General features: G+C 55.6%; 1 protein-coding gene across 3 annotated transcripts in view; it reads left to right on the forward strand.

Annotated features, from left to right (window-relative positions):
* SFXN5 (sideroflexin 5) overlaps positions 1-11,980 on the forward strand; it is a 110,716-nt gene extending 98,736 nt beyond the window's left edge. For all 3 annotated transcript variants that reach the window (XM_032873648.1, XM_032873646.1, XM_032873647.1), the window contains one exon: positions 11,851-11,980. In XM_032873648.1, the coding sequence (XP_032729539.1) occupies positions 11,851-11,928 (78 nt within the window). In that variant the 3' untranslated portion in view covers positions 11,929-11,980. The remainder of the gene's footprint in view (positions 1-11,850) is intronic.
* Positions 11,981-12,417: the final 437 nt, after the last annotated feature.

Raw genomic sequence — 12,417 nt, forward strand, 5'->3', positions numbered from 1 at the left:
TAGCTGGAACGCTAATTAATTAATTAGGGGACTTAGAGGTAGAGTTCAGGAACTTGTTTCTAGAATGGCTGGCCCGCAGTGATTGGTGTGGAGTTTCCACCTGCTAACCCCAGAGGTTGAAGAAAGAACTTCAATCCTCCCTTCAATCCCTGGGAGAGAGTTTTGCCTGCTCTTTCTAAACTCATGTTTCTGCCTATTAAAACGGTGCTAATTTTGAAATGAAAATTGCCAAGAATAATACTAGTGACCACTTGCCAACCGTCTCCTAGGCCAGTCATCATGCTGGTGACTGCTTGCCTTGTTGTATTAAGCCCTCCCTGTGCCCTTCATGTCCGAGGCATTAGTGACTCTTAAGGGATGTTACCTAAACCGTTAGATGTCCGAGTCTCAGACTCGGGGGAGAGGTTTTGGCTGGAGATGTGGAACCTTTGGTGCATGGGGGGAGCTGAAGCCAAGGAAGGGATGAGGTCATTGTGGGAGGAAGGAAAGGCATCAGGAAAAGGCAGGAGCAGACAGGGGCATAGGGGAGGACACTGAGGGAGTGCCTTCATGGACCCTGAGGACAAGGGCGTTTCAAGGACGAGGGGCTCTCCGCAGAGTGAGAGGGACCAGCTGAAGAGCTCAGCAGCTGGGGGTGGGTGTAGGAGACAACGCGGTCCAGGAGGCGTATGGTAGTCAAGTTTCTCTGTGTTCAGAGAAGTGAGCTCATGGATGGGAAAGCACTGGAGAACAGCAAAGAAAATTCCACTCCCTGGGTGTTCCAGGAGATGGGGATGGGAGCCCGGAGAGGGGCAGTATGGGGAGGAACGCGTAGGAAGGAATGCACATAGCCCAGGACAGAGAGGCATGGCCCTGGATCTGGTCAGCAGAGCATCCTGCTTGGCTGCAGAAGGGAAACAAGGGTCCAGAACACAACTGTCCTATGAAGTAGGCACCAATATTATTCCCTATTTACAAATTAGGAAACAAATGAGGCATGCTTTGCCCAAGGTCCAAGGTTGGTAATGATGATGTCAGCTCTATACTCATAGAAGGATTTTAGAACCCCTCCCCAGCCCTCCTCCACCTCACTATAAAGTGAGAAGGCCCGAGTCAGAGCCCGAGATGACTCCCTGCTAATGTATCCTTAGGAACATTCCGGCACCTCAGCCAGCCCTCCTACCCTTCAGGGAGACCATGTTCACAGGGACCTTCTGGAGGAGGTATTTGTGCCACCCAGAGCTGGAGGTGGAAGCGGGGGGTTGTCTAATGGGCCAGTAGGTGGTGCAGGGAACCTCCTTAGGAAGTTGAATGTGAGAACAGGGGTGTAAGGGCTGGCCTTCCTTCCAGGCCGCAGGCCTGGCACCATGCAGGGAGTGTCGGGTGTGTCCTAGCAGACCCTGGGACCTGTAGATTAAGGCTGTGGGAGCATTGGCCAAGGCCGGCTTAGTTCAGGCTGCACCCAGGCATGGACTCATCCACACCTAGATTCTGTTCCCCACCCCAGAGATGTTGGGTTGCCTCCCCCTTCTTCTTGTACCTGGGAGGGCCGTGCCATAGCCCCTGGTCTCCGAGAGCCTCCATTCTGAGGGGATGGACAGAAATGCAATGAACAAAGAATGTCAGATACTGATGTAGTAACATGAAAATAAAGTAGAGGGCTGTGTGGGGGTTTGCCCATGGGTGATTTGTGGATTGTGGAGGCCTCCGTGGCACGTGGGGCCCAATTCATGGTGGCCTTTCTGGCCACGTCCTCTGTGGAGATTGGGGCCCTGGGTATCAGCAAATGTGGTCATCTCTGTCTTCCCCCAGATACATGCGTGCACACACACACACAGAGCGCCCAGGTCCCTAGAGGGAGATGTCCAGGGTCCTGTCTTCATGCTCCCAGTCTTGGCTGCCACAGGAGACTGGACCAGGGGATGGCGAATGTCCCTCTGACTCTGACAGCAGTGTTCCCCACCTGGGAGAGCTTCCAATCCCATTTAATGAACCTCATGTCTCCTTGGAGCAAGAAGCAGTACCTTGGCCAAGTCCTCTCCCCGTGGCCCTGCCTGTCTCTGTCTCTCTGTCTTTGTGCCTCTTTCTTCCTTCCTTAGTTCTTCTCAGGCTTCCCCCCTTCCCCAACCTCATTCCCCTCTCTTTTCCCCACTACTCCCCTGGGAGCTCAGGGGCTGGGGGACGGGGCTGCACATACAAGCCGGAGCCATTGTTTGACAATCTGTTTTTGTCTTCATCTTGTTGGCAGGCGGCAGGAGAGGAGCAAAAGGTTAATGAGGCACTGTGCAGCGGGCTTACTGCGCGGACGGGCGGGCGGCGGGCGGGCGAGCCAGCCACGGTAACAGGGAACTAATTAGGAGCAGTTTAACAGGAGGAAAAAGTGAAATCTCCTCTTCACCAACTGTCAATAATTAGCTGATTTGGTGAGGCTGAAATGTGTCCACAGGAAAAGGTGGGGCTTTTCTGGGGATGAGTGCGGTGTGGGGGAGAGAGAGGGGGCCACGGGGGGCTCTGCCCGGTCCGTAGGTGGAATTGGGGCTAGGGTCACCCCACATCCCCCAGGCCCACCCTCCTCCCCTCTGGCTGGCATTCCCTCAGCCTCAACTATCCATATAACCTTTCTGAACCTCAGAGACCTCAATTTCCCTGGCCATAGGGTGGCAGAGCTATGTTTCTTCCTGGCTCTGCACGTTAGGATTCTAGAAGTGAAGCCACAAGGCCAGGGCTGAGGTCTAGAGTTGGAAGGGCTGAAAGCAGGCTGTGTGATCTTAAGTCAGAGGCTGACCTTCGGATGTCTTGTCTACAGCATGGGTATGCCCTCTGGGAGCCGCCTCCTGGGGCCTGGCGTGACTGGAGAATGCCGCCAAACTGGAGTATGCCTCTGGTGGGCAGAGCTTCGCCTTCCTGGGGACATGCCTGGTAGCCCCTGGACCCTCCCTCAGCTCTTCTGGCCTCCCAGCAGCAAGAGGGACTGGAATGGCAGCACAGGAAAGAGGGCCTCTGCGCTCTCGCTGGCGGCAGGTGGAGGACAGAGCTCTGGGCTGCTTCTGAGGGCTAGGGGCTCTCTGAGTGTGTGTCCCTCCTCCCCGCACCAGCTTTTCAGGCACCAAGTGAGAGGCAAGGAGTCAGGTTCACTAGTAGCTAGGGTTGTATCCTGTCAGGCCTGTTTCCTCTGTTGGCCCTCCCAGCTGCCCTGCCAGTAGTTTTTCAGCCTTTGCTCTTTGGCCTTCCCTGACAACTCAGCAGGGGACCCCCTCACTCACCCTCCCTCTGCCCCTCCAGCTTCTGCCAGACACCTTGTCTGGAAGAAAAGACATCATCAGAGGTCCCCGGGGTTCCTGCTCAGAGCCTTCCATGTCAACCCTGTCAGCCCCACTCCCTCCCCCAGCCTAGCCTCTCCTCTCCTCAGCCTTACCGGGTCCAGGGCACAAGAAAGCAGGATCTGAAGAAGGCAAAGTCCCTCATCACGTCCTCATACCACTCACAAGCCGCAGCTCGCCCTGGCCCCAGAGGGTGGCTCTTAAAGGCCACCTCCCCGCTGTAGGTAAGGTATCTGAGGGTCAAGTTCAGCCCCCTCTTCTCATTCCCACCCTCTACCCATCCTTGGTCCCCCTTCCAGCTTTAAAAGTTAAGAAACAAAGAGACATGTCCTCCCTAGTGGGAGAAGAATATGGGTGACCCCAGTGGGCACCAGAACCTCTTCCATCTCTCTCCCCATCACCAGCTCTGAGGAAAATGATAACTTTGGTGAATGAGCTTGGCTGGAAGCTGTGACTCACCAGAAGCAAATATCTCCCCCAGCTTGTCTTGCTTTCTCTGAGAAGGCATTTGAACTCCCCACCAAGAATGGGGAAGAGCTGGGAATGAGCTCAGTTCTACATTCGGGTGGTTCTAGAAATGACTCCTCCTCCAGGAAGTCCTCTCTGATGAGCCCCACTAGGCTCTGTCTCACCTCGAACAGGTAGACTCTGGTGACATGTGTTTCCTGTGTCCCATCTAGCTCCTCGGGTCAATAGTCCTTTCTCCCTCCCTCATCATGTAGGTGGCACTAAGGCTGAGAATGAGCGCTCTATGAAAACCTGACACAGAGCATGTTGGTTGTATTTTTTGGTTCCTGCTTCTCCTGCTCTTCCAGTCCTGATGTGAGGCCAGAGGCAAAGTCTAGAGGGCATTGTGTTCTTCCCAAGTCCACAGATTTTCACCTTTTCCCAGAGCAGGGCCTCTTCCCCTCTAATCTCAAATCCATCTCCCACTTTACTTGGAGATGTTTGTTTGGGGTTTTTCTCATTTACTGGTTTAATCAGTCTTTACTGAACTCCAAAGTGGGCTATTTTTGCCGTCAGAAATCTGCCGCCTCCCCGCCCGCTGCTTTCTTGGAGTTTGCCCACAGGACCCCCCAGGAGGGACGGATGGGAATGGCAGAGCCACTCAGAGCCCAGGAACGCCAACGCCACCTGTCATGTCGCCTGTTCCCCACACCCCCGGACCAAACCTGTGCGTGCACGCAGGCCCACACACGAACGTGCACACACATGCCCTAGTGACAGGCCTCAGCAGGGCCACCTCTCAGCCTAGCCCTCCTGGTTCTTTCTAGGACCTTCTAAAAGCCTCGCTGAATTCAGGACAGGGAGGGAGGAGGCTTGGTTTTGTAAAGCTGCTGCTGAAAGGATTAAAAGCATCAGTATGTGTGAAGCAGCATAGGACATGCCTGGCCCACAAGCAAGGGCTCAGCCTTGTGAACTGTGAGGGGACTCCCGTGAGCAAGCCTGGGCTTGGAGTCTAGGAGAGCCATGGGGTTCCGAGCTTCCTTATGCAGCAACACACAGGTTTTCCAAGATTCCACAGGGCTCTCTCACCTGTTTCTTGATATTATCCTCATCTCAGTCCCCGGAAGCAGAAAATCTTCCCACCGCACATACAGGTAAACTGAGGCCTCAAAGTCCAAAAGATGGAAGACTGAGAATGATTCCCAGATTGGTCCACCAGGGGGCACCCAGGAGCAGCACAAAGCTCCAAAATGGGGAGAGGGTCTGAGCCTTTCCTGGGTGCACATTGCGCAGGGGAGATGGAAGAGTATAAGATGGGATTCCTGCATTTGGGGAGCTTCGGTTCAGTTGGATTAGACTTTTATCAAGGACCTACTCACTTGAACTGGGGTGAGGTGGGGGATCCCCTGCTGTATTCGCAGATGGTGAGTGAACAAATTGCCAGGGACTGGGGATGTGAAGGAGATGGAAATCAGTGCCAGGGGCACCAGGGGCAGCAGCAGTGGATTTGGTCTGAGAAAGTCAGGGGAGACTTCCTGGAGGAGGCAATCTTAGAGGATTAGGGTTCTTGGGCCTAGAGACTTGGGCCTCAAAGGCTAGACATACAAAGTGCTGGAAATGGAGAGCAGCCAGTAGGTGAGGAACCTGGAGAAGGCCCCAGAAGGCCTTTAGTGTCCAGCCAAGGAACCTGACATTCGTTGGGAAGGCAGTGGGAGCCCAGAGCCAGCATCAGAGGCCTGACCCAGGGGTCTGGGCTCAGGCCTCAGCTGTTCCCCCAGCCCTGTCCTAACACCTCTGCCCTCCAGGACACTTGGGTCAGCTTCACCAAAGATGGGGTCTGGACTTTTGTGTGTGAGTGGGACCTAAGGCCGGCTCAGCCCCAGAGAGAGAGAGCGTGGGCTGTGTTGTCCAGTAGGTTCCAGGCCTGAAGGGGCCTTGGGCACACAGAGTCCGTCAGGTGCCGGCCTGGGCATTGGACCCCATGTCAATGTCACCACCACCTGTGGATGCTCAGAAGCCCAGAACCCTGGCCAGGAGCAGGAGGCAGGTTTGAGCCATGTCACAGGGTCACACTGAACAGCCCACCCCCCAGCCCTGTGCCTTTGAAAAGGAGGCAGAATAGCCACCAGAAGAAAGGCAAGGAGGAGGAAGTTCTTTGTAGTAGGTAAAAGCCCCTGAGAATGGGGCACAGGCCAGGGATCCAGTTTCCTGTTTATGTCTCGGCACCTTAGCTCCAGGTTCAAATATGTAAACTATCCGCTGGCCGGGGGCTGCAGGTGTGTGTGCTCCCAGGCTGGGAGGCAGAGGTGGCCCCACACACATTCCTGACTCTGGCCCCCCACCCTAGTGAGCCCAGCCCAGCCAGCCCAGCCAGGAGACAGGCAGCTAGCTCAGGGTTAACCCTTCCTGCACCACCAAGGAAGACCCTATGAGGCTTCTCTCAGGGACTCTGGGGCCAGTGGAGCGTTGGGGTGCTCAGGGGAGGCTGGGTTTCCTGGACACGGTGTTTCGTGTTTTCTGTCACTGACTTTAGATGCAACCAGAAGTTGGGGGCTCTCTGCTGTGAGTGTCTGGCTGAGTGTGGAGGATGGGGTGAGGGCTCAGATGTGATGGGCAGGAAACTTTAGCTGGGTGACACTATTTTTCTCATGGCGAGGGGGACATGTCCCCAGCAGGCCCACAGCTTCCTGGCACTGCCAGTCCTGGGGCTGGGGGGCCGATCACACAGGGCCGAGAACTTCTGCTTCCTCCCTGGGCTCTGCGGCCCCCACTCTCCGGGGCTCTAGCTCCCCATCCCCTGCTGAATGTCGGTCAGTTCCCTGGGGAGGTGTCTGCCAGATTAATGGAGGGACCTATGGGTTCCTGCCTGCCCACGGTTACCTGCCTGGAGCTGGGTCACCCCTTCCCCCTGTGGCCACTCCTTGCCCAACCCCTTCTCTCCTCATCACTTTCCCCCTGGAGGAGGACCCTCAGAGCTGGTCTGCGGTCAGAACCAAGCCCCTGCCCTCAGCCTATAACCCTGGGGCTTTAAGCCTTTACTGGGCTGCTTCTGGTGTCCCCCAACCCCACTGCACCCACTCCCCTTACCGGGCCTTGGAACCTCCCTGATTCCCCAAGCCACCCATGAGCCTCTGTGACCACCACACTATTGATTCTGTTGCCTATATGGTACATAAAGCCAGCCTCTGCTGCTTGTCCATTAGCCCCCCAGCAGGAGGGACTCCCCAAGACCACAGCACAGCCGTTGGTCTCTGTCCTTGGTTGAGGCAGCAGCAGGGAGCTCTGGTGCCCTCACCCAGGAGCTGAACCATAACCATTTGTCAGAGGAGCCCTGGCTGTGATTTCTGTTGGGGAGACCCAGCACCCCCACACCTCAGAAAGGTGACCTTCAAGTGGCCCAGGGTCCTCCCCCAGTGGTCCTGACACCCGTGAAAGCTGCCATTGCCCAAGCCCCAGCCAAGGCTAGAGGAGTCTAAACGAACAGCCACTCGAGTTGGCCCAGAATCGGGGCAAGAGTCTGGGCCTGGGGCCAGCACTGGGCTGGGGGCAGGAAATCTGGACTCCAGAGGTCACTACATCTTGTCACAAAGGCTGAAGTCTTTCAGCCTTCACTGGGACCACTCAGGAAACTGTTTGCCTGGTACCCATGTTGCCTGGTGCTGTGTGGCACCCTCTGTCACTGTTTCTGCTCCCTGGGCTGGTCCCTCAAGGCCACCATCATGGGCTTGTTCCTTTCACCCACCCCTCAAATGTGCTTGTTCTCCAGGCCTGGAGCCCTCCCCTTCCATCTGCTCTCCTGGGCAAGCTCCCCCACTCTGGGGGCTCCGGCTGTGCTTACACATCCCTGCTCGCTCTCCCGATCAGACCCCTGCCCAGAGCTCCAGAACCCATACCCCGTCTGCCTCCTAGGCCTCTGCACCCGGGGGTCTCAACATGGTCCAGCCTGAGCCCGTCCCCCTCCCCCGTGACCCGTCCCCCTCCTGTATTCCCTGCCTCAGAACGGCGTCACCAGCCACCCCAGCTCCTGAGCTAGAATTAGGAGTCATCCAACGCACAGTCATCCTCGACACCTCCCTCTCACCCCCACATGGGATTGGTCATCAACTCCTATGGGTTTCTCTTCAGAGACGATCCCAGTGCCACCCGCCTCACAGCCCCTCTGGCAGCATCACAGGGCAGGACCTGGCGCCTCTCATTCCCACAGCTGCCCCCTGGCTTACCCTCCCGTCCATCCTCCACATCTACAGCCACCAGCATTTCTAAAACAGAGTCTGGATCGCAGCCCGCCCTTGCTCAGAATCCTCCCTTGGCTCCCCATGACCCCCCACTGACACACTCATGAGGCCTACAAGGGCCTGTCCTGACAGCCACCTCCATTTCCTGCCACATTCCCTATATGCGCAATGTCACCCGTACCAAACAGGTCATGCTGGCCAGCCGATGCTCCTCCCTTCATCCACCAAGCATTTCCTACCCTCTCGTATCAAAATCCTCCATTTTCTTCCTGGCCTACCTCCTCTGAGAAGCCTTTCTTCCTTGTTCCTTCATCAATACATGGTAACCCCCACCCCCTCCCCAGTTTCCATGGCACCTCGTCTCTCTGGGATCCATGTGCTTTCCTATGTGACTCCTCCCCTAGACTTTGAGCTCCTCAAGGGCGTGGAGGAGATGCCTCGTCCATCTCTGTGTGCCCAGCCCTGGAGGATGGCGTTGGCCTCCAGAGACATCTGATGTGAGGGCTGATTACATTGAAACGAGAAAAAAAGCCTTGAATGGCACTCTGTCCCCAAGCCTCTGCTCCTGAGTACCTCAGCCACCTTCCCCTCCCCAGGGCCTTTCCTCTGCCCGAACCTCCCGCCTGCATCCCTCCTACCGGCTGCCCCGGGCACGGTAGGGAGCCGGGGGGGGGGGGGGTCCCCGGGGTCTGTGACGGCAGCGTCCCGCTGAGGGGATGAGGCCCCAGTCTGCACCCGGGCCAGCGCTCTCCAGGGAATGGGTCGAGTGGGTCAAGTGGGCCGTGGCCCCGGCCCGTGGTCCTCCACCGCGGTGGTGAGCAGCCTCTCCGATTTTAATGCGGGCCTCAGTGCTTCGGTGAAAGCCGGCATGGGAAGTTGCTAATAATGGCACTAAAATAAAATATGCTACATCTGTTATGGGTAGCAGAACAAAATTAGCTGCTCACACCTCTGACATCCAAGATGTCTTAACTTAAAATACTCCTTGGCTTACTTTACATCATTTACTGATTATATTTAAAAGAAATACAATTTTGCAATTACTGTTCTTTCCAGTGTGATATCTGTGCATCATTTTCCTTTTATGTTTATATATTTCTCCTTCATTAGTGCAGTCTGAAGGGTGATTAGGATTCTTCAAACATTTTACAGAGGTTAAACGTTGATTAAGATTTAATTATTACTGTAAATAGCTTGGAATGACATATGGTGCAAAAGCCTGACATATGTGCATTTGAATAAATGAAGTGCTATTTCCCAGGATGCCTCAGTAGCTGTTTAACAGCTTTCCCGAAGGGTTATGTTACACCTCATGGTAAGATTGCTGGGATGTTATATTTTGTTGGTTTTTGCAGCTGAAAGCTAAGAACAGTTTTCCAGTTTTTTAAAAACATTGAATATTTTAAATACCTAAATTGTTTTGCACAAATTTTTGCTAATTTGTCTAACTAGGTTAAACATTTTCAAAAGCATTTAGATTTTTAAGCGTGGGCGCTGTGCATTGTGTCAGTGGCAGCATGGGGACGAGGGGAACTGGTGGGGTGGAGGGGACTCGGAGGCCGGCAGGGGTAGGGAGGGAAGAGGTGGCTTGAGGAGAGGGGGTGGGGAAGAGGCCTGGGCCTCCAGCCTCGCTCTTGTCTCTTTGGCCCTCTCCAATGGCCAGAGTCTGGGTATCGGGGTACCGTGGGTGACAGGGGAAAGGTCCCCCTTCTCCAGGAACTCCACCATGCCCAGCAGCTCCGGTCCGCCCTGAGCTCCCTCTTGCCTGGCCTCTGAAGGGCCCGGCCCTGGGCATGACTGTGTTCTTTGAGGGCAGGGCTGGTCTATGGAACCTTCTGCCTACTCTTCAGGGCTGTCGGCCTCGACATAGAGCAGATACCTGGGATCAGGTTTGGCTGAACTAAGCCACGAAGGCTTAGTTGACTCTGCGCTTCCTTGACTGCCCAGGCAGGAGATCAGGCCCTGGGGGGCCCCCCTCACTGAGGTAGCACCTCTCTTTCTGGCTCCCTCAAGCTGGAGCCTCAGGCATCCCTACTGGCTTAGTCCCTGGAGCTGCAGACCAACCCCAGGGGAACCTTCTCCTCCCAGGGCCTTCTGCCTCCCTTCTTCCCATTCATTTATTCAACACTTACTGAATACCTCCTGTGTATTGGCACTAGGCCTTGAGGATGCTGGGATGAACACGATCACACCTCAGGTTTGTTGCCTCATGGAGCTTGCGATCTAGAGTGAAGGGGGCGGGGGAGACGAGTGGACAGTCAGCCTCAGCAGCAAGTGATACAACTGGGATATGAGAAACTCCAGGAGCTGCCGGGGGCTGGGGAAGTGGCCATACCCAGGCTAGGGGAGGGAAGATATCTAAAGCTGCCTGTTGGGGGGGAACGTGGGGAGGGGGAGGAAGAGAAGTGGGGACAGAGGAACCAGCTCAGGCAAAGAGTCAGGCTGGGAAAAGCCCAGTGGACCCGAGGCCCTGAAATAAGTAGGTGTGTGTGGTGTTTCCGGTCCAAGGGGCAGGGTAGAGTTGGGCAGGGACTGGACAGCACAGGAGTCTAGACTGGGTGCCTGAGGGCAGCCATTTTGTAAGGAACAGACGGGTGGCCCAACGCAGTTGAGAAGGCTCAGGCTGTCCCAGGTGGGTGGACTGGGGTGGCAGGGACTCAAGCGGAAGGGTGCATAGAGGAGGCGAGGCAGTCCCAGGGCACCATTAGGTGGTGGTATGGGGAGCCGGGGTGGGGCAGGGGGAGATGGCAACCTCAGTTGTGATTTAGATTTTAGGGTTGAGTTCAAGTGCCTGTGAGATATCTGTGAGGTCTGATAGGCAGTCCCCATAGGCCCAGGATTCAGGGCAGAAATAATGGCGGGAGACCCCTCCGATCTGGGAGTCACCCCCAGGGATTGTGCAGGGAAGAGGGCCCACCAGGCTGAGCACCAGCGACCCTGACAAGGGTCCAGTGGATGTCACAAAGCATGGGGGCGGCAGTGAACTTGGAGAGAAGGATTTTTGTGGATTATGGTGGGAAGAGAAGCCAGATTTGCTGTGCGTTGAGAAGTCAGTGGGAGATGAGGAGGTGGAAAAGGCCAGTGGAGACAGTGGCTTAAAGAAATGTGGTTGCTGGGGAGGAGAGAGATCAGGCAGTAGATGGAGCGTGACACGGGGTTAACGGGATGTTTTATCAGATGGGAGGTTTTGTCAGTGTTGAAATGCTGGTGGTCAGGAGTTAGTGGTCTGCGAAGGTGGGAGACGGGGAGGACAGTCTGGGAGTGGGCTTCCAGAGTGGGGATGGGGAAGGTGGACCCCAGGAGGTTCTGCCTTCTGAGAGGAGGGGTGACAGGAGGGCAGGCGTAGGACAGTGTGGATGGGTAGTTCATGGGTTTGGTGGTGGGATGCTGAGGGGTTCCTTCCGTTGTCTTTTGCTTTTTCTCTGAAGTAGAAAGAAGGCTGTGGTGCTCAGAATGAGTGGGGAGCTGAGGAGGGTGGCGATGGTTTCAGGCATTTCTCTGTGGAGAATGGAAGAAAGAGCTGACTGGGTGAGGGGGTTGGCAGGGAGAGGTTTGCTGGTCACTGTGGGGGTCCAGGCCCAGACTGTGGTGCAGTACAGGCCCTTGGAGATGAGGAAGACGCAACTCGGAGATCAGACTGTAGGACGCTCACACACACAGGCCGCCAGAGGAAGAGACAAGACCTAGACGGGAAGGGATACCGTGAGCCCCTTGGTAGGAGGGTGGTAAAGAGGATGTGTCAGTAGGTGGCATAGGGGGAGAACTATGGGCACCAGCTTGCTCCTAATGCTACTCCCAGCTTCCAAGCTCACCCCTTCCCTCCTGCCTGCCTCCCTCACCTTTCTTCTCTGTTCTCCCTCTCTCCTCAGATCGAGACATCCCAGCTAGAGCCTGAGATTGCCCGGGCCACGAGTAGTCGGACAGTGGTGTACAACAAGGGGCTGTGAGTGGTGGCCAGCCGGCCTGGGGCCGGAGTGCCATCCAGGCCGGGGGGGTTGGGGGGAGATCGGGGGTGGGGTCGGAGACTCTGGGACTGCACCTGCAGGGAAGGGGGCAAGCTCACCCCACCAGTCCTGAGCCACCTGGGGGAGCACTGGATCCCCACAGAGGTAGGGAGACTAATCTATTTACATGTTAACACACTGGAGAGGAATTCTGACACATTTCCTATAAAAAAAAATAATCAAGTGCATTTCTGGGCCTTATGTGGGGTTGACAAAACTCTACTCAGCACAATTATGTGTGAAGCTGAAAATTTGTAGTGTCCACGGGGTAGATTTAGGATCCTTTTATACTTTGGTTTTCTTTTTTCTTTATCTTTTTTATCAGAATCAAGTCTGAGCCTTGGTGGCCACTGCCTGGATACAGCAGCTGGCCAGTGGTGGCATAGGAGTAGGCCTGGGGGCTTGTTGGTTTGGCAGTGGGGCTGGTAGATA

Source organism: Lontra canadensis, unplaced genomic scaffold (genome assembly GCF_010015895.1).
Source record: "Lontra canadensis isolate GAN:19392208 unplaced genomic scaffold, GSC_riverotter_1.0 scaffold50, whole genome shotgun sequence".
NCBI classification, from domain to species: domain Eukaryota; kingdom Metazoa; phylum Chordata; class Mammalia; order Carnivora; family Mustelidae; genus Lontra; species Lontra canadensis.